Source organism: Helicoverpa armigera, chromosome 12 (assembly GCF_030705265.1).
Source record: "Helicoverpa armigera isolate CAAS_96S chromosome 12, ASM3070526v1, whole genome shotgun sequence".
Lineage (NCBI taxonomy): Eukaryota > Metazoa > Arthropoda > Insecta > Lepidoptera > Noctuidae > Helicoverpa > Helicoverpa armigera.
This window is the reverse complement of record NC_087131.1, coordinates 2,157,896-2,185,326: the sequence shown is the minus strand read 5'-3', so window position 1 is coordinate 2,185,326 and position 27,431 is coordinate 2,157,896. Positions and strand designations below refer to the sequence as shown.

The window sequence follows — 27,431 nt, the reverse complement described above, 5'->3', positions numbered from 1 at the left end:
TTGAAATACTGAAGAGATATGTTTAAGAGTCGAATTTGTTTCATCAAAACAACGTTCCATTTCATTTATGATGTTTTTCAGTTATATTTTTTGAAATCATAAGCAATCTATGTGTTATTCGAATATTTTAGATATTTAGATTATACCAGAGAGATTCCTAAAATATATTTTAAGATATATTTAATGATAAATATTATACACTGTATAATATGAAAACGCCAGCACAATTGGTCTGCGAAAATTCTTCCTGTATATAGCTTCACACTACGATTATCATGTTTATTGAGAAATAGGTAACACGTTTTAGTAATTTATTGTCTTAATTTCATAGCGAAAGTGTCAAAATATACTGTAAGATAACATTCAAATTGTTAAATTCAAAAACGCTTTTGAGTAGATTTCATTAAATACACTTCATATTTTTGACGTTTGGAATTTAGTATATTCGTTTTGCCTCAAAGTCACGGTAGAAATATTTAAAAGTAGTATTGGGATACTTTTTAGCAGAACTACTTTTTACTACAGAGATGAGTTTACGTTTATAATTCAATTTATAATTTTGAAAATTTACTTTTATATCAATTTAATTACTAAAGCGTGTTACTGTCCCCGGCTGTCAGCCTCCAACTGGCGTTTAAGTAATATTGTGATATGTTCGCACAGTTTTCCTACCTCGGAGACAATCAATGGAGAGAATAAATTGAACAGGTACTGACTGAGACAGACTAACCAATTCTCTTTCGCACGCACAGAATATGGCCCTCTTACAATTCTACTTTTTTTGCTATAAGCCGCTTCTAAAACTTTTTATACGCCCATTATTTATCTATGCTTAATTCTGGATTTCGAAAATCGTTCTAAACATAGAAAGAACATCTGCCTAAACTCATCTCAACTATGTTGGGATATGTTTACAGTCCTAGTACAGCTATCAGACTTACTGTTTCCTGCTACCATAGTAGGTATTATAAGTGTGCAAATAGCATCCAGATATTTTTAGTGAACTATTTTTTCTACAAGACAACCCAATCCTGTCAGAAAAAAATTCTGCCCCTTTTCATTTTGTGGCTTTATTGCCCTTTCGTCATATTCGATAATAGTTTTCCTTATCAGAATGTATAAGATATATGACAAAATAGATGAATATTGTCTTCATCTATAATAATGTATCCATAAAAACACAATGTGCAATGCACGGCCAGTCAAGAGCGTCAATTATTTATCAATTGCAAGAGGGCCTCTTCAATGATAACGTTATACTAATTGTACTAACATAGGGCTATCTGCTTCCTTGAACTTTCTGCACGATCGTGTACCGTACCTAACTGTATTCTTGGTTGTTTGTTTAATTATTATTAATTACTTAATATCTATAGTTCGTGTAATTTCTAAGCTGTGTTACATAAACGTTTTTTGTGGAAAATGGATGAGGAAAATGAAGGGATGAGCATTTTGGATAATTTGCATAAATTGCATTTGCACAGGTATGTTTTTAGTGACGTTTATGCAATATGGCTTGGTGTAATGTAGTGTATTTTTTAACTGTTTTGGGAACGTCGAGGTTTTGTAATTTTACTCTAGAATCATTATATGAACTGTGTTTTATCGTACTACCTTAAACATTGTTTTGAACAAACCTCTATGTTTTCAAAAGAGTATTTTTTTAATCTGCATGCGAAACTTATTTGTAAATCAAATAAACACTATAATAACATTCAAGCACGTAGCATGACCTAACTTAGTAGCATGTAGTTTAACATTACAACTTATTACAAAAACTATATACATTGACGGTTTTCTTTATATAAAACAGGTCGGAACGAGTGAGAATGCAGCAAGCCATGCAAGGCAAGCAAAAGTACGATCTATCTAAGTGGAAGTATTCGGAATTACGTGATACTATTAATACTTCTTGTGATATTGAACTTTTGGAGGTGAGTTTCATCTTCTATTTTATAAAACGGTATTAAATATATACGTTAATTTAACTATTTTCACAATTGCCATTCTTCATCTACCTACATTAAGGCTAAAAGAAGATTTGTGTAGGACTATCATACAGTTTTTCGAAGTTCTACTTCTTGATCCTATTTCATATTTACCCGTGATGTCCAAACTATAATCTACCCTTCAATTCCCCTTACAAGAAATAACACTGAGAAAAGCTATGTATCTATATGGCAATTTCTAGGGCTACCATTTCCGTATGAGAAATTGATATCACATAACTCATTTATTTATCATCATTATCTGAGCCTTTTCCGAGCATTTTTTTTTCATATATTAAATACTAGTTTTTATTTAATTAAAAATAAGGAGGGACTATATTCTCCGTGTCCTAACTAAAATATGTACCACTCTCAGGCATGTCGTCACGAGTTCCACCGTCGCCTGAAGGTGTACCACGCGTGGAAGGCCAAGAACGCGCGCAAGACCACCCTCCACGACCAGGAGCGGGCGCCGCAGAGCATCATGGATGCTGGTGGGTTTCTGAATATTATTGACTTTAGGTATATTTAAAATGTGTTTCCTGGGATTTGGATTGGGGTAAGATCTTGCTGGGGTTTAGTCAAAGTGTTTTGGGGGGATTCGCTTTTATCCTAAATGTGTTTTTGCTTCAAAAGGGTCTTGAACCAAAATTGAATCTATTGCGCATCCGGGACATATCGGTAAGAGAAGAAAGCGAAGAAACAACAGTCCGGATCTGTTTACCGTTTTTAAAAGATCCTTAAAAATCCTCGAGTCCTACTTATAGGAGGCGAGGATCGAATTTCATAACAAACTCGTTAGCGACCCCCATACTATTTGTATTTCACATGTATTTTTTTTATATTTCATAAAATATGTTAATGCAAATTACCGATATCCTTTTTAAGCACACTGAGACCCTATTACCTGTCCCCAACAGCAAAGAGTCCCCGCATAGCCCAAAAGGGCGAGATCCTAGGCGCCCGTCACCGCTACTTCCGCATCCCGTTCGTCCGCGCGGGCGCCGCCGACGCCGAGCGGCGCGGCTGGTGGTACGCGCACTTCGACGGACAGTACGTCGCCCGCCAGATGGAGCTGCATCCGGACAAGACGCCGGTGCTGCTGCAAGCTGGTAAGTACAATTATTTGGTGAAACCCTTCTGCTGAGGGGAAATATGAAAACGGCGACTAGGTATTTGTAATTTTAACTAGAAAACCTGGACTATAAAAATCTGAAACCATTATCCCGCATTTAGCAAGCGTTTTGATTAACGCTTAGACCTTTTCGGTGTGTGAGGCCTGTGTCAAACAGTGAGACAATTAAAAAAGGGCTATGGATACAAGAAAAAAATGAGATTCCAAAGGTTCTTGTCTCTAGTTCTTGAAACCTAAAGTATTTCGAAGGAAAATACATAAGTCGATTGTGACTTACAAGTCGAAAGGGAGTATAGATCCAATTTTTTCAAGCGAGTACAATCAATTTTACACCTGTGAGATTACTGAGTATTCCAACCTATTTATTTTCAAGCTAACTAAAATGTACTCGGTTTCCAGGCGTGGATGACATGCAGATGTGCGAGCTGAGCCTGGAGGAGACGGGGCTGACGCGCAAGCGCGGCGCTGAGATACTCGAGCACGAGTTCGAGCGAGAGTGGGCCCGCCATGGCGGACCGCCATACCCCGCTGATACTCGCAAGCGCTAGGTACGTATAGCAGACATACATACCCACTCGCACAAAACACTAACACAAAGACAATGACTGATGACAACACTAGCACCACAACTGTAACCATAACACCACTAAGCTGACACTACAACACCAACACCAAGACACTGACAACAGGGTATTGACACCATAAAGTTGATACAAACATTGATATCATGACACCACTATGCTGACTACGACTAACGACACAAACAACTCGTCGCTGACATTCTAACCCTGGCACCATAAGACAAAATAATGCAAACACTGACAACGCGGCACTAACACCAGAATACCGGCACCTCGAAAATGGCTGTCCCAGGATATGCTTAGATGAAGCTGGAGGAAAGGAAGGTTCATAAATGTAACCAACTTTTATTCTCTTTTCAGATATCACATTCCATCGAGGACATAGAAAATTAACATACGTCGTCGCAAAAACGCAAAGTATTCCACAAAAATATAAAATTGAATTTTAAATGTACCCACATAAGATAGATTATTAGATAGAGGAGTAACTTAGTGCTTTCAACGTGCCTTCACGGTTCCTAGATGTATATTAGTGCAATATTGAAGGTCACTAAGACAATTTTAATAGCCGTAAAGTCAGAATTACTTACACATATTTACTAACAAAAACACTATTTATTAGAACTTAAAAATATCTATAAATTATCTTGACCAATGAAATTTGAGAGAAGTGTGTTTACTACCTTACAGTGCCTGAAAAGATTCACATACAATTTAAATTCCCTGACTTTACTAGTTTTATATGAAATGTTTTAACAAAATATATCCTACAGAAACTTACTTTAGTGGATATTTATAAACCTCTAGTACTGTGAGAAATGTATTTAATTAAACTAATGGTAGTTTATTCCAATGTAATCTTTTATTCCAATTAGTCGAGTTTTTTTTTTCGATGTTTGACTACACTAGTGGACCCTTGTAAGATGAATTATTGTAAAACGAAATTAGCATGTTTAAACACTGGTTTATGTGAATAAGAAAAAGTGACATAGATATAATAATATATTTTTGATTTAATGTAGACAAAAATAATTCCTCTAATTATTCTGTAGCATAAAATGTATTCGATAACACTTGAAGCTAATTTAATGGACTCCACATCGAAATCAGTCTATAATATATGGAAAAAGAAATTAATTAATTTATACATATTTCTTGAAAAGCTGTGATTCGTAAATCAGTAAAAAGATATTCGGTCAGTATTTAGAAATGGGGATAAAAATGTATTTATTTGAACATTCCTGTCCTAAGACTGGTGAATGGTAGCTTTTGTATTATTTGAATAGAATTATGTGTTTTTTTTTATTTAATAAGTGTTTCTGAACAGTATTTAAGCAAACATTCCTGTATTTTACTTTGATCACAGTAAATGTTCAGGTTATTTTTTTATGTACAAGTTTTTTAAAGTACAAGGTAATTAGAGCAGATCGTGAAAGTGCCTTATTGTGTTACTCTGTTAATACATGACCACTCCATTATTGTATATGCTTTACCAAATAAACACATGATGAGAGTTATTAATTGTTTTTTATTGACCATCACACCTGCAAAACTATTTCGGCTGGTCCATAAATCCAATCCGAGACCCGTGTACAGCAAATCGGAGGTCCAACAGTTGAATGTTTTATACATTCGTGTTAGTTAAACAAAGTGTACCTATTAAAAATGCAAAAGCAAGTGTTCGATGCCAAAGGCAACTTTTCAACGTAATACGCAATGTAGTGATTATAATCATGAATGAGGATATCTTTATCATTTATTCTATCAATTACATACATTTAGGTTTCCATACCATACCACACTCTGTGACTAAAAATATCCTATAATGAACATTCTAAAGATGAAATAGAAATCTATTTTATTAACTTTTCATCACTTAAAAACTAGTTGGGGACAAAACAAACAATATTAAGTCAAGGACCTATAATATTTTTTCTGTCCGGAAATAAAACAACAATACAATAAAAAAATACAATCGACTAAAGATCATTTAAAATAGTCGATTTCAAAACCGAGTGTCCCACTAAAGTGGATGTCAACTAGTTACGCTGTCATGTCACTGTCAAAGGTAACGGAACGTCAAAAGCGGTGTGTAAATCGTTCGCTTGGTTGGGAATCGTGTACTATTATTAGATCGTTTCACCAAACTTGCGATTTTTTCAAGATAACCGTGGAATTCCTAGTGCTAAAAATAAAATTATGCAAAGTTCTGGTCCTAAGCCGGAACGCTATTATCATGATTTGATGGTTTTATGAGATATTCATGTGAAACCGAAGTCAAACATGGGCGAATACGGACGCTACTTGTTGTTATTATTATTGTTTGTTGTGGCATCATTTACGCGAGCTCAGTCATTACCGTACGATGGTAAGATATAATGCACTGTTTTAAATAATTTTGTGGTAAATAACATGTTAATTAACTTTAAAACTGGCGACATTGCTTCACGTTGTGTAATGACACAAAAATGTTTGTTTTGTTTATCGTTCGGAATACTTTTTATCAATCAGTCAATAAATAATTAAGTAAACTAATTTCGTTTTTCGCTTTGTTATTATACTACAAACTCATCATTTCCATTTGTCAATAAATTCGTAAATGGGGTCATGTGTGGGTTGTAAGTTACAGTTACTTATCATTCACTTTCTAGAAAGGTCTGCCTAAATTATCGCAAATGACTTACAAAACAGTCAAGTAATAACATTACCATAGTCTTCACTTAACACATAGATGTACTTGATACACAAAGAGTTTGTAATATGTGAGACAAAAAAAAGTTATGATCAATAGAGCATCTGCCATTTTTTTTTCAGTGCACTGGCTAGGGGGGCCTACTACAATAGAAAGAGATGGCTCACCATCTCTTAGAAAAGCAACAGACATTTACTGCTACACAGGCACTTCTAAGAACTTGTTTGCTTTGTGGCAAACTGTGAAAGTAAGTACATGGTATATAATATATTGATCTGTTAAATGTAGATTGGTAGTTAGCCCCAAAGAACATATAAAGTTGGTCCTGTGCATGATCTCTCTGGTTAGAATTGATTGCAGTCCCATCTCACTACAGTAGTAATGGTATAGAGAGTGCACCTGAGTGAGTGCAAATGCTTGACCACTATAATGTGTCTTGAGCAGTTGACAAAACTCTTCAAAAGGAAACACTGTATACTTTTATAAACAGATACATTTTTTAATGATCTTTGTGAAGCTAGAAAACAGCTTCTTTAAGCTATGTTGCTCTTGACTACAAACACACTATGCAAAATTATTTCATTATCTGAATTTTTCATACTACATAAAAAAACCATTAATTATTTTTGTTTTTTTCAGTTTCACATAAGAATAAGGAATGACCAGTTCCGTCAATACTTTGCGGAGAGCCCAGAAGAGGTTTTTAAAGAATACACTGAAGACAGCTATGGCTGGTCGTCAGTTGTCAACCCATTTCAGAGGAAGCCACAGAAATCTGTGTCTGTCAGCCTTTTCACTCCAACTTGTATGGCTATCAACACGAAAGAGAAGCATACTATTGAATTGCAGGTTTTGAGTGAGTATTTATCATATCTTCATCATCATCCTCCGAGCCTTTTCCCAATCATGTTGGGGTTGGCTTCCAGTCTAACCAGATTCAGCTGAGCACCAGTGCTTTACAAGAAGCGACTGCCTATTTGACCTCCTCAACCCAGTTGCCCGGGCAACCCGATACCCCTTGGTTAGACTGGTATTAGAGTATTTATCATATCCTATTATTTATAATTTTCCTTATTCTCTTGGCTCAACATTTGCAGCAGTTCCTGTAATATTTCAAATACTAGCATCTATAAACAATAAAATCTTGGTTCAACATTACCCCAAGAATTTCTGCTGTTACCCTTATTACACAATGCTTTTGAAGTCAAGATAAAAAGTTCAATGTCATTCACACAGAAATTTTGAGCCAGTCATCATTTGCTTAGCCTTTTTCAACCTTTTGGGGTGGGATTCCAATCTAACTGGATACAGCTGAAAAACAATCATCATCTCCCGAGCTTTTTCACAACTATTTGGGGGTTGGCTTCCAGTCTAACTTTATACAGCTGAGTACCAGGGTTCACACATGAAAAGCAATAGAAATTAACCACTACTGTCCACGAAGCAGACACAATAGTAAGACAATTGGTGTGTAACACATATGACTCATGGGACAGGGAAGTTATTAAATAATAGTTTTTTTCCTAAAATGGCTAAAATAAACAATAAAGAACATAATAAAGCTGTAAATACTTAATTAAAATCTATGTTCTCATTTCCCAGGAGTGGACTTATGGCGCGTAATACTAATGGCGGCGGGCGTCGCTCTGATATTCTCGTCGCGAGCTCTGTGCGGCAATCCTGTATTCTTCTACCTGTGCGGCATATTTGTGGGAGTGTTCGCTTCTTTCATGGTGCTCGTGTATTATATCAGCAAATTGCTGCCTAGGGTGAGTATTTATTATGGACCTCTAGTTTCTTATGTTTATCGTGCTTCCCGAAACACAGAAGAACTAATTATAACAAGATGCAGATGGTCACCCATCCATGGACAGACTGCACCGAGTGTTACTTAACTTTATGACCGGTCGATCAGCGCGGCTTTGGCTTAGCCAATTGCTCTTCTATAATTTACACACTTTGATTAAAAAACCTAAAATTATATAATTTAATTGAGTTGGTACTTAGAAGTGTAAAACTAAAACCTACCACTTTGATTTGACCTTAGCTCTGTCCCTTGTTGAAAAGACCACAAAAAGGTCCCAGACCAATGCATAACTACTCATCCTCCGAGCCTTTTTCCCAAACTATGTTGGGGTCGGCTTCCAGTCTAACCGGATTCAGCTGAGTACCAGTGCTTTACAAGAAGCGACTGCCTATCTGACCTCCTCAACCCAGTTACCCGGGCAACCCGATACCCCTTGGTTAGACTGGTGTCAGACTTACTGGCTTCTGACTACCCGTAACGACTGCCAAGGATGTTCAATGACAGCCGGGACCTACAGTTTAACGTGCCATCCAAAACACAGTCATTGGTGTCTAAGATATACTTAGAAAGTACATACAAACTTAGAAAAGTTGCATTGGTACTTGCCTGACCTGGAATCGAACCCGCGCCCTCATACTCGAGAGGTCGGTTCTTTGCCCACTAGGCCACCACGACTTTTTTTTTTTTTGACCAATGCATAACTACTCTAAAATAAAATTCATGAACATGCAACTAAGCAATGTCTTAGTTTTTCTTTATGTTCATTTATCACTTTTACACATAAAAATTATTCCCTCTATTTCATTTCAGAAAACGTTAACATACGGCATTCTAATCGGCGGCTGGACGGTGGGCGTGTACCTATTCCAGCAAGTTTGGGAGAACATGCGAACGTTACTGCTCACGTACCAAACGTACATGTTTTGGTACACGCTGGTCATTAGCTTTGTTAGTTTTCTGGTCTGCTATAGAATAGGGCCGCCGAAGAATGAGAGGAGCAAGAATATGGTTATGTGGACTTTGCAGGTAAGTGATTATTCATACTACTAGTATTATAAATGTGAAAATTTGTATGTATGGATGTTTGTCAATCTTTTACCCAAAAACTAATGGATGCAGTGATAGAACTTATTAATTTATACTTTTTATCTAAGTACAGAAGTAGCTCGCTCGCAACGCGGATGATATCGCGGACGGACCTAGTACTATTATAAATGCGAAAGCTAGTCTATTTGTCTGTCTTTCAAGCTAAAATTACTGAACCTAAAATTTAAAAATAAAATATATCAAATTTGAGAGCCTCCACCTATTTGGGAAGTTGATTGTAAATACGATTAATTGTAAATTGCAATGATTTCAGATAGTAGGCGTGCTAATGGTATTCTTCAGCAGCGAGTATCAAGAAGCGTCGGCTGCTGTCATCATCGCGTCATTAGTGTCCAAATACTTCCCGCAATCCTTGCTCAACAGGATCCAGGGATATTGGTAAGATTTTCTATTACGAAATACAAGAGAAATAGAAGACTAAAGCTTTTCTTTTCTTTTCAACTTTTGTCCACAATTTTGACAGTAAATATGTTCTTAATGGTTCAGAAAAAGATGATTTCTCGAACATCGAACTTGGGTGCCATTGCATGAGATAAAGTGCTATTCAAGAGCTTTCATATAGCATAGATTTCATTACTGTTGAAGCATGGCATATTCTACTGCTCCTTTTCATTTATTTTAATGTGAGATCTAAAAAGATATCTCCTGCAATGCATATTACATTATATTAAACAAACAACATCATATTTGGATTCAAGAATTAAATTAATTTAATTTATAAAATCAGTAAACTAATTACAAATAACAAACCATTTTATATTCTCGCAGGCGTCGTAAATTCCCGCCGAAACCGCGCTTACTGACAAGCGAAGAGTACTACGAAGAAGGTGCTCGAGAAACAAAGATGGCGCTCGAGAATCTCAGGAAATACTGCTCCAGTCCTGACTGTGCTCAGTGGAAGGTCATGCTCAAGTTAAATGACTCTAAGAGGTGAGTCATACCTACATATTACCAGCAGTATTTATCCATTATATAAATGGATAATGAAACACGCCATGAAATGAGAGTAGATTTTGTTACACTTTTGTTCTAGCTAAAAGTACTCGAGGCATTCTGATGAAACTTTGCAGTAATGCAGCTTACACATATATCAGAATAACGTATAGGCTACATTTTACCTGTGTACAAAAAGTAGTTCCCTCCTTTAGTCTTCTCTAGTCTACCTTTCATTATGCATTATTACAGTATTGATGCTATAACATATACTACAAAAAAATATTTTGTACATTGACATACAATATTGGCTGTTTAGAGAGTTAAAATGACAATTCCTTATATACAAAATCAAATAGTTTCTCTATGTCGAAAATTACAAAAAATATCTCTTGTATTTCAGGTTTGCAAGCTTCGTAGAAGGCAATTCCCATTTAAGTGACGACGAAGTTCTAGACTACGAGGCATACGCCTTCTCTCTCGAACGTACTCGCAAACCAGTTCCCATGGCCAACTCAACCAGAAACATGGAGATATCTGACGATGATACGGACTCGGATGATGATTGAACCACTTTCAAAGTAGGTTTTATATTTAATGTTAATTTTAAGGCTTTTTTTAAATCAACTTCTTAAAAGAGAAGTTCTTAATTTGAATGGATTTTTTTTTTACTTTATGGTGAACGCATGTATATCGGTGTCGAACGAAACGAACTTTTCTTTTTCTTATGAAACCTTGCCCACCAATTTGGTCAAATGGGACCATTTATCTAAAATGCTTGCGAAAAAGACCTACAAAGATGGGCCCCGAATATCTGTACTAACAAAAATTCTGACGTATGTGGGCAGTCTATGTTTGCGAGCCGTGTCGCTATGCGCTGTACGATATATGCGCGTTTGGCTCTGGTCGACGTGCGTTCACCATTAATGTATTAATATTTATAAAACTGTAGATAGTCTTTGTGAATTTGTGACCCGCGTTTTGCCATGCAATTTTTAAATGATTTCAATATTTTAAGCTACCTTTATTGTGATGTGCATATATTAATTTCCATTTATTGAATGATTATAATCTTAGTACATATTATATGTACTGTTGACATGTTCTTATATATTATTAGATATTATAAATAATTCATATTTTTCTTCATTTCTTTAGCTTTTTTGTTCTTCAATTGACACTTAATTTGAAACTTACTCTTTTTATTACAATATGTACTTTTAACATCTTAGATTGGGGTAGCAATTTCAATTTCGGGGAATTTTGAATATATCGTTATTTCTTTATGTTCCTACTTCTTTTACTGATACGATGTTATATTGCCTCTTTTATAATATCTACCGCTGTCGAGTGTCACCAATAAAATAAATGTTTTTTGATTCCTTGAATATATTAAATCCCAATGTGATAATCTCATATATCTGTCTTCTGTAATATAAAAGAAAGTCATGTTAGTTACACTACTCATAACTCAAGAATGGCTTAAACATTTAAGCTGAAAATTAAGAGGGTAGGTAGCTTAGGCCCAGGAGAAGCCAGTTGTCTCGGGACACGGGTGAAACCGCGGGTCGAAGCTAGTTTTTAATATTTGTGTTTTAGATAGGTATGTATTTGATAATAATTATTAATAATCTCTCATTGAAATAAGAAAGGTTAGTGTTTAATTTTTGAGAATTGATCTCTATTTTGTATGAATTAAACTTTTTTGTGTAACTTATATTGTCGTGAATAGGAGAGTGGAGACCAATAGTAGAATAGTAAATAGTGACAAGTTTCACTAATACTTTGTAAAATGAGGTTGCTATGGCAACAAATAAACATGGCAACGTCCTATATTATAATTCAGACCATCTGCCAAAACTTTCGGTTGCACTATTGAGTTTAGTATTACAAATATTATAAAGAGGAATGAAATGTAATACAATCAACGGTGTCCACTAAACTTTTCGAGTGCACTCGGGTTTAAATATGTAGTAATAATGTGTAAAATAATCTCGTGTGGCTGTCGCCCCGACACCGGTGACCTTTTTTTTATATTTTTAATCTAGTCTTATAAAAATGTACAATCAGTCTGAAAAGTCTCATACTTAAAATGTATAAAATATTGGTAATTATTTCAATTTAGTATATTGGGTTTTTGGTATATTAATATAGATAAATTTTGACTTAAATATTTGTATAAATTCATTACTTATTCAATAATTAAAGGAGTAACATTCCTGTAAAATATGACAACTGAACAACATTTTTTTAAATAATATCTTAAATAATTTAAAATAATATAATGTAATTACGTATTTAAGTGCACTTATTTATACTGCTTTTTGGTAACAAATTAAATAATTACAACATCTCCTGATCTGGAAAAATAACGATCCTAAAAAAAAAATTCTTGGAATTTTATATTTTGAATAGTTAAATGCATGTATGATTTCGAATATTAAAAATGTATAAAGATGAGTTGCACCACTTCACTATAATGTTAACCAAACCATACCGTGTTATTGGTCAAATCGCCGACTATCGTTAAATGGTGTAACTCACCGTAAGACATTTAATATGTATTTTTTCTCAATTTTGATAACTTGTCTACAGAACATGTAAGTAAAAATACTCCTGAATATTGTCTATTCCATCCAACAATAGATTGATGTCTTTGAATTGTTATTATTGTGTATTTGATATAAATAAAAGTTTTGGATTTTGATTATGTTGTATTTTTTATATTTCATTTCCCACAATTATGTCAGTAATGCATTCCTTATGTTCTGATTTATTATGAGAACGGCTACAATATTTAACGGATACTTTAACTACTTATACTTTTCGTTATCTGCTGTTTTTTCAATTTACATTATTATCTTCGAACTTTAGACGCTAGATTTTGAATTAAATGTCAAGGAAACAAGGATCGCAATAAAACAACAAACTATTTTGTTAGTAAATAATTTAATACGATAGTATTTCAACTTACACATTAATACAATCACAACATACAATTATTAATAAATTAGCACCATAATTAGTGTAAAAAAATATGTTTACTTGTCAGTGCACTTAACTATTATTTAATAAAACATTTTAAATATTAATGTCACACACTCAATGGTTTTCTTTCATATTTTACTTGTCTATCCGAATGTAGCAAATCTCAGTAAAACAAGAATGGATTTCTAGCCCAACTAGAATTACTTGACAAATCAATATTGAACCTTAATAAATTCTTATAATTTTCATGTTTCTTATTCATTTACTTATATGTATTTTATACCTCTGCAATTATTTTCATCTATATTTTACTACATCCATACTTACTTCAAAGCAACACAAATCCATTCAAGCATTAGTTAGAATATTAACAATAATGGCACGATGGTGTTAATAATACATGTGTTGTTATGCGGCCCTGCTCGCCTTCTTGCTCTTGTCCAGTGTTTGCGGCGGCGGCGGCGGCTTGGCTGACATGTGACGACTGTATAGACTGAAAACGGTAGAGTATTATTAGTAAATAAAGTAATAATTTATATTTAAAAGAACGCTGTGGCTCTTTAAATGCTTAGAATATTCGAGTAAGCCACGTATTTTCGATATTTTTTAAGGAAATTGTATTGGGCCCATTCAAGATGAGTAAGCAGGTAAACCTATTAATGTAGGTACTATACATATGGTCTTGTAGCATATGTTTTAGTATATGCTACAATAAAACTCATGGAAGGGGAAAAATAACGAGAAAATATAGACCCGTCTTAAAAATGGTCTCATGTTCCTGGAGTCTTCTCTATACAAATAAATAAACAACGAGTAAGGAGGTCTACTTACACTTTGTAAGTCTCAGAGCGCAGATAGTCGAGCACGTGTGAGGGTCCCAACTTGAGCTGGTCTTCAATGGGCGGCACCCAGAAGTTGCCCTCCAGCCGCAGCACCGACTTGTTGCTGGCCAGGTCTAGAGCACCTGTGGGTGAAATTAGAGGTGAGTGAGTGGTAATAAATATGTTGTGTTTTCTGTAGTATTATGTACTATGCTGAAGAATATATTGCATTATGTAGGTACTGTATTATTTTTGGGTATGTACTAACTGAAGAGTCTGTTTATTTTCCAGGAAATACTGGTCTGATTTCAAAAATTCTATCACTGTTAAATAGCCTATTTATTGAGGAAGGCTATATATATACAGGGTGTTACAAAAGTACTTGTTTATGTATTGTAGATTATGGTTACTGCTGTAAAAAAAGCATTCGTTCTAAACATGTATTTTATCTATTCTAATTCTAAATAAAATTAACTTACCAATCTCTGGAGGCAGTACAACAAGCCTGTTGCCTTGTAGATGCAGTTCCCTCAGTCTGGAGAGCTGCCCCAGCTCACGAGGTACCTCGATCAGATCATTCTCCCGCATTGATAGCTGGATAGAAAAATGTAGTGTTATTTTATAACCATTAATAGTGCTTTACAAAATATGCTGGCAATAGTGCCATTGATAATTTTATTGTTTTAAAGCCATAGTTTCATAAAACAGAATATAGAGAATATAAAGTCATAAAAAATAATCTAACTCAAGGTAAAATATAAGTATAAATAAATATATAGTGCAATATTAAATCAGATTTATCCTTAGGCGTCGTCCTAATTGGCAGCGATCGCGCGATGGCGCGATGCGTTCTAAACGACGCTTTATCCTGACAAATGAAAAGTAGGTTACAATAAATTGAGAATAACAAGGAATAATAGATTATAAAACTTACAATTTGCAAATTCTTTAGGTTGCCAATTTCTGGAGGCAGGTACTCAAAGTCATTGTCTCCAAGGTACAGTGCACGGAGACTGTCTGAAAACATACCACGAGTTACAAAGTAAATAAAATAATAATTAATAAGAAAACTTTCAAATAATATATCAGTCAGCAGTATGTGCACAATTAATTTATAGCATAAACCAGCTGTTTCAATAACTCCTACAGGAAACTACTTCCTACTACAAATAATTAAAAACTAACCATTATGTTTCTTATACTATATGTACAATAAGCTGTATGTCTTCAAGTCTCATCAAAATCCATTCACCTGTTTGCAAGGGCTTCAGCTGTTTGCAAATCCACGACTTTCGCTTTTTTGTGATTCAAAATTTTCTTTGAATCTACACATTATTAACACCTACTTACTCCATTACACACAACCTTGTAGTTGATTATTACAAGGCCCTATGAGTAAAGCTTTGTTCTAACAATAGAAAAAAAAACAAACCCATAATAAAGAAGTTCCCAGGTAGATTCTTCTCATTCAAATTATTATATGTCAAGTCCAAGATTTCCAAAACAGGGAATGAGCCAAAACCTCTCGGCAGTCCATACAGTCTGTTAAGCGAGACATTGAGGATACGTAGCTTTGGTAAAGAAGATAGACTGACAGGTAACTCGGTGATATGGTTGTTTGCAAGGTTAAGTATCTCTAAGTTTGCGAGGTTGGCGAGGGCAGCGGGAACTACTTGGATCTTGTTATGGCTGAGAGATAGACGAGTTATGTTGGCGAGACTGACTGAAATAGAAATAATGTTATTGTTAATTTATTTTATATCTGAGATGAGAAGGTGGCAAATATTTTTGTAGGGCTTTAAAGATTATTGGATCTGTATATAGCTTTATTTCATTCAGAGTCAGAAAGAACCTTGAACCAAAGATTTTCTTTTTAATTCTTAATATTTTGATGACTTTAACACCTAAAAGTATCATATTGGCCTTAGTTGGCCACACTGAAAAACTGTTATTAATTAGAGTAAATAGGTGTATAGGGAAGGAAACACCTTACAAAACAGTTGGGTACATGGTGGATAGAATGATGTCATGGGTTAAAATTAACTTCATATTCATAACTTTAGATGATTTAAATTAAATCATTTCGAAATGCTGATAAATAATTTAACTATGTTCCATTTTCAAACAATGTAAGATGTAGGCGGTCAAGTTACTGCAAACTATTGTAGATGAAACAAAACAACATCGAATTTTGTTATGGTTCCTAAACATTATTTTCTGATTGGGAAGTCGTAAAACTACAATTTCTGAGCCAATTTATGAACACAACTAAAAGAAAATCAGATGTTTATCAACATAAGGTGATATAATAGCACATACATCGAAAGCAATACATGAAAACGAGTTCCATGCAAACAGGTTACACTACGCTACGCCCTTAAAAGGGTAAACAGGTTCAAAGCAATTAACTCACACAATCCAGGTATTTCGTCGAGGCTAGAAAGTCCTTTGTCAACCAAATCTATTTCAGGATTGTTAATTTCCTTCGCTTCTTCGATAACTTTTTTAGCTTTCGACATTTTGGCTGTGTTTGGAATACAGGAAACTGGAGGTCACCTGGAGGTTGATGACTCATAATATCAACAGCTGTTTTCTCGGTCTGTGCGAGTCGCGTTTCAGGTTTTAACTAATGTATATGTGAAACATGTTGACTTTTATTTTGTTTTCTTATTGCTTTGTTTTTTTCTATTTGCTGTAAGAAGTTGTAGATTTTAATAATTTTCTTTATTGTTTACTAATTCTGTGAATTAAGATTATTTTTTATGAAATTTAACTACGCTGAATATGAGACTGCTTCAGAAGGAAATAATGTCCCTTATGCGTTATTTACACAATTGTGCTCTGAAATCATGGAACGCAACAAGCTTGACATACGCGAAGAAATGTCAATTTCAATAGTGATGTTCTATGGCTTTGCAATCGATGATTATTAAAATCGTTTTTATTAAATCGATTATTTGGTAAACAATGGTTACGGGCGGGATCAGAGATGTTCGAAAAAAGTGCCGAAAATTTTGGTGGTTGTTTTGCTCAGGCTATTTATTTATCACTAGATTCAGCCTTTTCTTGCTAACAAAAAGTGGCCTTTTTTACAGGCTTTTTTAATTAGATATGTCTATTTAGATTTAGTTAATAACAACATCAGAGCTAATAGGAATGACATAATTAAAATAGCATTTGAGTAAATATTGCCAATGAGGAAGGTAACATTTGATTTTGTCTTACTTTAAACGAAAAATAGATTTTATTTGCCATTCTCTTTTGCTCAATCAATAATGGAGCACTCTCTCGTGGTTCTCAACTCTTGGTTCTCGGTTTCAATCGATTCGAAATCGATTCATACTCTCAAACAAAAGTCAAATTATTAAACTCATTAATCAGACTGGCCTTTGTTTTAATTAGTATCTTGGTAATTAGCAGCAATAACTTTGCTCGCTCTGCTCTGCCGAGTTTCATACAGTTATCATAAAGACTTTATAATCCGTATTTGAATAATCGTTATCAGTGTGTTTGTACCAAGATTATGAATTGTCAAAATTGATTGTGGTCTGTATCTAGTTTGTGATAAGCTGATAGAAAAGTCTGTCTTAGTTTCTATCCAGCTGCATTCGGTAAGTAACAGGAATGTTTTTATTGTTTAATCCCACTTACTGATTTTATTTACGCTAATACAGATTTCTCTCACACTGTCCTTCCTTAAATTCGATTCACACCGGTAATTTCTATATTTTTTATTTATTTACGTGTTAGGGCTTGTAATTATTGTTGTTTTATTGTAAAGCCCTGTAGTATAACTGTATTAATTAATTATTTTGCATTGAATAACATATTGAAGTATCATAAGATTTTTTGTTGTGTACTTATGGTACTTTGCTAGCAATTAATGCTAAGCCTTATAAATCTGTACTTTGTTCTACATACAAATTATCATTTAATTACCTAGGTCAATGACATCAAACTGTGTATTATATCATCCAATAATATTCTGAATTTTAATACTTGCAAAAAATAGTTATTTTAACTTAAATTAGTATCAGAACCATACACATTTTAAAATTATTGTACCTATTCAGTGTTCAAGATACAGATTCAGGCAAATCAAGTTGATCTGCCTACAATATATACCTAGTTACAGCATATGTAACAATGACTGTAACTAATAACAATTCATATAAAGTGCAAAGTCCAACACCAACAATGTCTACGATCTTGAAACAAAAGAGTATTTCTTAAAGTCAACCTTATTTTTATTTATTTCAAATAGGCCTACAAAACTTCTTTCCAAACCTCAACCTAATTACATTAGTTCTGAGGAGTGGGTCTCATAGAGAAGAATCAGCAAGAACCTCCATAGACACTTATCTATTGTGTTTACCTCTGCAATAGTTTTCATCAACCTACCTTAATCCTGTCAAATACCTTCAATAGATTTTCAATCTGATCACAATAGCGGAAGGTTAATGTTTTAACTGATTCTAGTAGGTTGGACCTGCTGGCGTCTGTACAAGTTATCCCTGAAAAAGTTGTACTTATTTTTATTAATTTTAGCAAGCAGAATGTATGTGGATTCTTTTTATCTATGTAACACCTTATTTATGTACCTAAATTAGTTGCAAAGAAACATTTTCTACTCTATTTTAGCCATGAGTGAGCGACCTCAGCCGCTGAAGGCCATCAACAGGCTGTTTGAGGGGAAGGAGCCATGGCAGATAGTCACGATGACAGCCTCCTCCGTGCTGGCTATCGTGTGGGCACATAGCTTGTACAATGCTAAAGAAAGTAAGTTTTTTAATTACTCGTACCTAGGTATGTCACTTTTTTGTCAACATCTATTATTACCCAGAAGAGACTACATGACAGAGCCAGATAAGTACGGTTCTGTTTCCAAAGTCTACTACTACTTTTATTATAATTTTCAATAAATTTCCAGAGCCAAAGTTTTCCATCAAAAACACATAGAAAGTTGTGTAGGGTGGGCGTTTTGGTGGCTTTCTTTTTTTTTACTTTAAAAAAGTACTGTTTTGGCAAAAGACAACTTCGAATAAATTATTTCGAGTTTTCAGAAAGCGTAATACTCGTATTACCTATGTGCTTTTTTAGCCGAGTTTGAATAAATGATTTTGTGTGCGACAAACCATGTCTAATGACTTATTTCTTTTCTCACCAGGTGTAACAACACGTCTCCGCAAAGAATTCTTCAGATGGCTCCGTCAAGTGCCCATAGTGCGTCGTAAGATTGACGAGAAGATGGCGGAGATCAACAGTGACTTCAGAAAGGATGTCACCAAGAGACTAGCTGGTGTGACTGTGAGGAGAGAGCTGCCGGAGACAGGGCTTGATCCTGAACAGGTCATGGAGGAAGTGAGGGATCATGTTGCGTTAGGTGAGTTTTTAATATAGGTGTATGGCTTGTCTAGCTTCCAGCAGCGGTTCCACCCGCGTCCCGTAGTAGTCCTCTAAAAGTAGCCTATAGCCATCCTCTACATATAAATGGGCTTTCTAATGCTGATATCAGTTCAGCAATTCCTGAGATTAGGGCGCTCAAACCAACAAACTCCCCGAGATTTATAATAATGATGACGTCCTAGCTTCGGACACGGCAGCTGTTCTCATATTAGGAGATCAGCCATCTGCGCAGGACATATTATATATAGTGCACAAGCTTTTGCTCCAGACACAAATGCACTTTTTATTCCTTCACTCTCATAACCACAAATATTTCGGCACGCGAGTCGAACCCGAGGCCATATGCACAGAGTTGCGCTCTGCGACCAATGAGTACCTATGTACTAAGCAGTATATACCTATTATCTTTGTCCCCAGGTGCTTATGACTGGCAAAACGGCAGCGTCTCAGGCGCCGTATACCACGTAAGCCAGGAGATCAGCAAAGTGGCCTGCGATGCCTACAGTCTCACTGCCTACACCAATCCCTTACATGCGGACGTGTTCCCTGGGATCAACAAGATGGAAGCTGAGGTTGTGAGGATGGCCATCAATTTGTTCCATGGAGATGATGATTGTTGTGGCACAGTGAGTTTTCTGATACCTAGAACTTTAATCATCTTCATCTTCCGAGCCTTTTTCCAACTATGTTGGGGTCGGCTTCCAGTCCAACCAGATGCAGCTGTGTACTTAGAACTAAAATATGGTGAAATAATCAAATATCTATTTATTTATTTAGTGCTTCTGGCACTTAATGTACAATGGTGGACTTAACTCCTTACGTTACGCTCTCTACCAATCTACTTTTGGGTGGTGAAGAGAAAGCATTGGTAGGTGCGCAAAAAAAAACATTTCATGGAAACAATAAAGTCATCTTGGGTCTCTGGGTCATTAAATAGACTGCAGTTAAATAGGCAGATTTTGAATCTCTCGGCACGCTCAGGATTCTACTTTTGAATCATGAGCGAACCGAGAGAATTTTTTGCAGGTTCGGAATTCAAAATCTGCACTCGCAGCAAATAACTTTGTTCACTTGTAACACAATTATCTAATTATCTTGTTAGTTACGCTACAAATTCCTTTGTTTGTTTATTCGTAATTGTGCCTCAAATATCAATGTACTCTAATAAGCAGCTGTCTGACCTTCAAAAGATTTGAGTCAGAATAATTTATGTAGACAATAACTCAACGATTGGTCTCAATCTGAGTATCATAACACACATTTCGTAGGTGACTTTGTACTAAAAGATTGACGTGCACCTATTCAAATATCGTTAATAACCTTGTAAACAAATTATAATTATCCGAGACGATAACGTAGATAACTCAACTAAAACACTTTTAAGTACCTACTTGTTGTCTCGGCGTTACAAAAAATGTTATTTACTCTGACGTAGATCGGATATGATTCTACGATAGTAGTTACCTATTACAATCCTAGTAATATTAAAATGTGATTGTCATTTTCTTTGTCTATTATACTATGGTCTTATTTGGCATAGAAACAGCTTGAAGCTTGGAGAAACACAATGATTTTTACTTTGTGTACCTACGTAAAGTAGTCTCCCACTTTAACAATCAAGCAAAAACACCAATTGGACCAACGCAACCATGGTGATCCATTTTCATAACTTAGCCCTCAATATGGGACGAGTTCCGAGACGAGTTTATTCATCATCTCAGCCATAGGACGTCCACTGCTGAACATAGGCCTCCCTTTTAGATCTCCACAGATACTTATTGGAGGCGACCTGCATCCAGCGTCTTCCGGCGAACTTTATAAGGTCGTCTGTCCACCTTGCAGGTGGTGTCCTTTTTTATTACCCAACATTTATTCACCAAACACACACAACAACGTCTTCCAAAATACAACCATCCCTTTAGGTATCTACTTATCAAAATACCCCCATTTCAGGTGACAACAGGAGGCACAGAGTCCATAATAATGGCCTGCAAAGCGTTCAGGGACCTCGCATACAGTAAAGGCATATCCAATCCTCAAATAATTGTACCGTCCACTGTACATTCAGCGTTTGACAAGGCAGCCCAGTATCTTGGACTTTCAGTGAAGACGATACCTGTTAATCCGGATACTATGACTGTGGACGTTGAGAAGGTTAAACGGGCTATTGGCAGGAGGACTTGCTTGGTTAGTATTTTTGTGCTTGTTGAGTTGGATATAAGGTATTCAGTGTATATGGATCAGCTAGTAGATTTTGTATGAACCTCCAAGTATTTTTTGTATTTTCGACAGCTTGTTTGTAACGATTGATAAAGGACAATACCATGGTATTTCTAGCTTAACTTTTTAAGTACCATGTAAATGAAATAGGTGATTTTAGATGGATTTTAATACATTTTAATTTTCTTTACTATCATAAGTCTAGGCTCAGAACTGCCTTTATACGTCATGGAAATATCCAAAAATGGTATCCTTTGATTCGGACATTTTAATCTTCTAAGGCCTAAGGTTTTGGCCCGAGACCCTTTGCTTTATCCTTACTAATTTTTAAAGACTTACAGACTGTATCATGCAGTTCTAAAATATCTCTTTCTGTCAGATCGTAGGCTCAGCTCCCAACTACCCGTACGGTACCATGGACGACATTATAGCACTCTCCGACATAGCTGTGGAGTACGACGTTCCGTTACACGTAGACGCCTGTCTCGGCGGCTTTGTGGCGGCCTTCATGAATGAAAGACATATAGTATCTTGTGCTGGCGATTGTGCCTGAATTAACGATATATTAAAAGGTCTTTTTTCTGTCAGATCGTAGGCTCAGCCCCCAACTACCCGTACGGTACAATGGACGACATCATAGCGCTCTCAGACATAGCTGTGGAGTACGACGTTCCGTTACACGTAGACGCGTGTCTCGGCGGCTTTGTGGCGGCCTTCATGAATGATGCTGGACATCACGTTCCAGTCTTCGACTTTAGGCTGCCAGGAGTTAGCAGTATTTCTGCTGATACTCATAAGGTATGATGGTTTTTTATGTACTCCCTTTATGTGCTCCCCTTATGTACTTTCTTATATACTACCCTTATATACTTCCTCATATACTTTATTATGTACTCCCTTTATGTGCTCCCCTTATGAACTATATTATGTTCCCCCCTCATGTCATTCCTTATATACTCCCCTTATGTACTCCCTTATATACTCTCTTATGTACTCCCTTTTATACTACCTTATGTACTCCCTTATGTACTCCCCTTAAGAACTTCCTTATATACTTCCCTTATTAACTTCTTTATATACTTCCTTTTGTACTACCTTATGTACTTCCTTATGTACTCCCTTATGTATTCCCCTTATTTACTTCCTTACGTACACACCTTATAAACTTCCATATGTACTCCCTTTCCTAGATTATTACGATCAAAATTATTCTAATACAGTCTTACAAACTTTTCTACTGCTTACAGTACGGTTTCGCGCCTAAAGGCACATCAGTAATTCTGTACAGAAAGCAAGAGTATCGTCATCACCAATACACCGTCACTACAGAATGGCCCGGCGGTGTCTATGGTTCTCCTACTGTCAATGGTAAGTTCATCATCCTCCGAGCCTTTTTCCCAAACATGTTGGGGTCGGCTTCCAGTCTAACTGGATTCAGCTGAGTACCAGTGCTTTACAAGAAGCGACTGCCTATCTGACCTCCTCAACCCAGTTACCCGGACAACGCGATACCCCTTGGTTAGACTGGTGTCAGACTTACTGGCTTCTGACTACCCGTAACGACTGCCAAGGATGTTCAATGACAGCCGGGACCTACAGTTTAACAGTCAATGGTAAGTTACAAGTTCATAGTTTTTAGGGTTCCGTACCTCAAGGGTGAAACGGGACCCTATTGTTTTCACTCCTCTGTCCGTCGGTCCGACCAGTCTGTCACCAGGCTGTATCTCATGAACCGTGATAGTTAGAGAGCTGAAATTTTCACAGATGATGATGATGAGACAGGCAGACAGACAAAAATTTTACTGATTGCATTTTTGGCATCAGTATCGATCACTAATCACCCCCTTATAGTTATTTTGGAAATATATTCAATGTACAGAATTGACCTCTCTACAGATTTATTATAAGTATAGATATACTAAAATAGAAGAATAGATAATTACTTTTCGATAACTGTCTGTTGCAAGAAACCCGATTACTATGCTGGAGTCAGGTCAAGGACGTTACAGTTAGTGTCGGATGTTCTCAGTTAAAATAGTGCATTGTGTAAAATAACACGGTGCAGTCAGTAATACGAACAAGCGGTCAAAGCGCGATCTACAGGATCAATTTGTTCATATTTCGGTATTGTGTTGTAAAAAAATATATTTGATTCATGTTATGTTTGGAACCAAAGAATATTAGGTATACTTATTTTGCAAAACTGACGAGATTCTGAACGAATAAGAGTGTTTAACATTGAGCGACTGCATATCTGACCTCATCAAGATACTCATATCTATCACATCTCATTTGTAAGTGTGTGTGAGTGATTTTGCAACTTCTTCACGCACAGAACGTGTATATCAGATTTCTATATGGAGTACTGTTTATTCGGGTGTTAAAAGTAGGTTCCTCAGGAAGCATACATTCTGGGCGAAAAGTTAGGTATAATTTAAACTCATATGATTAATCATTTTTTTATTTATTGTTTGTCTCCAGGCAGTCGTGCGGGAGGTCTGATCGCTGCGTGCTGGGCGACCATGATGTACGTGGGCAAGGCGCGATATGTGCAGATGACAGACGAAGTTATACGCACCGCCAGGCATATTGAAAACGAGTTAGTATGGATTTGGAATATAGTATTTGGATACTGTTTCGTTTTTGTGTTACTTGTATTTTTTTTATTGACCCGCCGAATCACCGAAATCAAGATACGGAGTAGTTCTTGGACTATTTGCCATCTGAAACAGCCGGCGAGACATTTCCGGCAAACCGTTTTGTGAATAAGCTAATGATTATAGTCAGACAGACGATATAAAGAAAATAAAAAAAAAACAAGTCCTTAATTTAGCTGAACTGTAACAGAAACTTTGTAACAGAGTTTTGGACAAAACATTCAGCACAAATCACATTATCCCTTAATAGTCCATATTTTAACAATATATTAGTAGTTACTTAAACAACTTTATTCTCACTTCCAGAGTCCGCAAAATCCCCGGTCTATTCGTGTTCGGTAAGCCAGCGACATCTGTGGTAGCGTTTGGCTCAAATAAGTTTGACATATTCAAGATGGCGGAGCTCTTACACAAGAAGGGATGGAGTCTAAATGCTTTGCAGTTCCCCTCTGGGTAAGTAGAGAAGAGATTTTTTATCGATTTCCCAAAAAAGGAAGTTATCATTTCGAAAGTTTGTATTATTTTTTTAGGAAGGAATCATGATGGAACAATGTTTTTTTAAGCCTGTTTTAATTGTATATAGATAAAATGTATGATTAAAATAGCGAAACTTTCGTGAATATCGCTATCGGGTGATAGCTGTGAAAATCGGTTTCTGAATTTGAACATGGTGAGAGAACGCGTGGCTCTTATTACGTATTACTATTAAGTAATCTGTGCTCTTAGGAACATTTTAGCATGTATACGCGTATAAATGCAAACCTTACTCCTAAATAAGCGTGATATGCGCGACAAATGAGCATCGAAATCAGTGGTGGATCTACCATAATGTAGTACCTATGTGCCTAACACCCTCATGTGCTACGTTTATGTATTCCCTTAGGTGTTATCTCTATGTCTCCCCTTATGTATTATGCCTAAGGATTTCGATATGTAGTTCCTTATGTACATCCCGTGTAAAAATACATACAAATTACTTCCAGTATCCACATCTGCGTGACTCACGCACACACTCACGCGGGTATAGCGGAGCGGTTCCTGCAAGACACGCGTGATGCCGCCGCCGCTTGCATGAAGGATAGCAACGCTCCTGTTGAAGGGAAGGTAATGTATTACTTTCTTTTTGATATTGGAAATAATAATAATTTCGTAGTTGAGGTTGATGTCAGAGATAACTTTAATCAAACTAAAATATCACCCAAAATCCGCCATAACACTACTCATTCGGCCAATAAGCGGCCGAATCGATAGGTAACCAACCGTCAACATCTTCTGCCTTCTTATTCATATCCTAGTAGTCGATCAATTCATCTTTATTGTAATCGATTTGGGTGTAGTTTTAGTTAAAACCTCCCGCTGTGGGTTAGCAGCGGTGAGGGAGTGTCAGACTCTTACTGACTAAAAACCGTCGTGATCCGTCGTAGGCCTTTTATGTACCAGGGCCGCGGTATCTCTTTCGAACAACCCGCAGCGAAATTATGTACCTTAATTGGATATTATAATCTGAAAGAAATCAGTTTTCAATTGTTCCTGCAATTTCTTAGAATCATTTTACTGTTGCACAAAAAAATTATGAAAGTCTAACAATAATAATATTTAGGTGGAAACTTGCAGTTATTGACTTTCAAATATTTTCCTTCACAGATGGCAATATACGGCGTGGCTCAAGAGATATCAGACCGCAGCTTAGTATCCGACATTACGAAATACTTCATTGATTCCATGTACTATCTACCTAAGGAAGAAGATCAAGTCAAATCCAACTCTAACTAGAAAGGAATAAAGACTAATTTTTTATTAAATGGCCATATTCTAGTATCAATGTTTCTGTTGTAAACAGTACCGTTTGACTACTAATATGTGAAATGTAAACTTCGTAAATGTTTTAAGTACGTAACTTCCTTAATGTATCTTCCAAAATTATATCTTTATTCTGAAGCTAGAGTCCACCAAAACGGTGAAAAGTGGAGAAATTTTAAACAACTAATATAATTTCTCCGCTCAGGGATAATATTGAATGGGTGGAGACGAGTAGGAATAAGAGTTTGAACAATAAAGAAATTGTATTGTTTGTTAAGAAACTATTTTTCTCCGTTCCGCTTAGGTGCAGTCTCGGCTCATTTAAATTGGCTTTTTAAAATCAGTTCGTAAGCATTTATATTATAAAGCTGCAGACATTATGATATAAATAATAATATATTTTGATTTACATTAATTGATTTTGAAAACTGATTAAATATAAGTAGGTAAATCGTTTTTTTGGTACCTACGAGAGTAACCTAATATGCAAAAGTCCCTTTGGGACGTGAGTGCAACCGCGGGTAATAGCTAGTATTACACTATGTATTATGTTATCCACAAAACATAGATGTATTATGTAAAGGTGGCAGTTAGACTAATTTTTGTATAATCTTTCTTCTAGTCTAAGTAAACTGGTTGCCATTTTGAGATAAAAATAACTTTTGTACTTTAAGTTGACATTTTTATACATACATACATTATATGTATTTGGCAAAAAATACTGAGTTTTCCTGATTTCTCTCCGGTAGTGTTGGATTGCCATCCCATCGGGCTATGAGAGTGAAGGAATAGTGAGTGCACCTGTGTCTGCGCAAATACTCGTGCACTATCATATGTCCTGCGCAGTTGGCTGATCTCATTATATGAGAACAGCCGCCGTGGCCGATAATCAGCAAGGAAGCCATTATTGAGTTTTCTTTTATGACGAGCAATGCATTATTAATTTGTAATAAGTACATAAACTACGTAAACAACGAATTTTGTTGTTATCACAATTAGTTAAATATTAAGATAATTGTAAATAATTGCATTTTATATTGTATATTACAGATCATATACTGTATTTGGACGTTGGTTGTATATTTTGTTTTGTGTTAATGTATTTTCATTAAATTGATATTTTGGACGTTTTCTGTTTTATTTTATTAATAGGTAATTACACCTACGTCATCCATGATAGTGGATTTTTCATTAGCTACATAAAATGCAAAACAAACACACTGGTTGTAAGGCATAGGGGATAAATTCTTAGTTAGAAAAATAAAGTTGGTAAAATACAATATCAGCATCTCAATA

General features: G+C 35.6%; 4 protein-coding genes across 7 annotated transcripts in view; 3 read left to right on the top strand and 1 right to left on the bottom strand.

Annotated features, from left to right (window-relative positions):
- Nucleotides 1–5,221, top strand: part of LOC110378005 (myosin heavy chain 95F) — a 36,604-nt gene extending 31,383 nt beyond the window's left edge. For 3 of the 4 annotated variants that reach the window (XM_049838564.2, XM_049838566.2, XM_049838565.2), the window contains exons 21-26: nucleotides 664–708; nucleotides 1,814–1,934; nucleotides 2,365–2,482; nucleotides 2,909–3,100; nucleotides 3,523–3,671; nucleotides 4,065–5,221. In XM_049838564.2, the coding sequence (XP_049694521.2) occupies nucleotides 664–708; nucleotides 1,814–1,934; nucleotides 2,365–2,482; nucleotides 2,909–3,100; nucleotides 3,523–3,671 (625 nt within the window). In that variant the 3' untranslated portion in view covers nucleotides 4,065–5,221. The remainder of the gene's footprint in view (nucleotides 1–663; nucleotides 709–1,813; nucleotides 1,935–2,364; nucleotides 2,483–2,908; nucleotides 3,101–3,522; nucleotides 3,672–4,064) is intronic. The other variant, XM_049838567.2, reaches the window with a different exon arrangement.
- A 542-nt stretch (nucleotides 5,222–5,763) lies between these two features.
- On the top strand, nucleotides 5,764–12,950 carry LOC110378024 (nuclear envelope integral membrane protein). The gene is made up of 8 exons (XM_021337104.3): nucleotides 5,764–6,072; nucleotides 6,519–6,643; nucleotides 7,036–7,252; nucleotides 7,999–8,165; nucleotides 9,014–9,229; nucleotides 9,564–9,688; nucleotides 10,079–10,240; nucleotides 10,647–12,950. The coding sequence occupies exons 1-8, from the start codon at nucleotides 5,988–5,990 to the stop codon at nucleotides 10,810–10,812; spliced, it is 1,263 nt and encodes a 420-aa protein (XP_021192779.3). The 5' UTR covers nucleotides 5,764–5,987; the 3' UTR covers nucleotides 10,813–12,950.
- Nucleotides 12,951–13,173: 223 nt separating this feature from the next.
- On the bottom strand, nucleotides 13,174–16,635 carry LOC110378025 (ras suppressor protein 1). Its single transcript, XM_064037342.1, has 6 exons — nucleotides 16,466–16,635; nucleotides 15,485–15,775; nucleotides 14,987–15,069; nucleotides 14,532–14,646; nucleotides 14,063–14,195; nucleotides 13,174–13,724 (listed from the first exon to the last, which is right to left on the bottom strand). Exons 1-6 carry the CDS (start codon nucleotides 16,569–16,571, stop codon nucleotides 13,640–13,642), a joined length of 813 nt encoding a protein of 270 aa, XP_063893412.1. The 5' UTR covers nucleotides 16,572–16,635; the 3' UTR covers nucleotides 13,174–13,639.
- A 767-nt stretch (nucleotides 16,636–17,402) lies between these two features.
- Nucleotides 17,403–27,261, top strand: LOC110378027 (sphingosine-1-phosphate lyase). The gene is made up of 11 exons (XM_064037283.1): nucleotides 17,403–17,663; nucleotides 18,694–18,831; nucleotides 19,220–19,435; nucleotides 19,876–20,084; nucleotides 21,412–21,645; nucleotides 22,267–22,476; nucleotides 22,926–23,046; nucleotides 24,160–24,277; nucleotides 24,642–24,788; nucleotides 25,319–25,439; nucleotides 25,980–27,261. The coding sequence occupies exons 2-11, from the start codon at nucleotides 18,696–18,698 to the stop codon at nucleotides 26,106–26,108; spliced, it is 1,641 nt and encodes a 546-aa protein (XP_063893353.1). The 5' UTR covers nucleotides 17,403–17,663; nucleotides 18,694–18,695; the 3' UTR covers nucleotides 26,109–27,261.
- The last annotated feature ends 170 nt before the right edge of the window (nucleotides 27,262–27,431 follow it).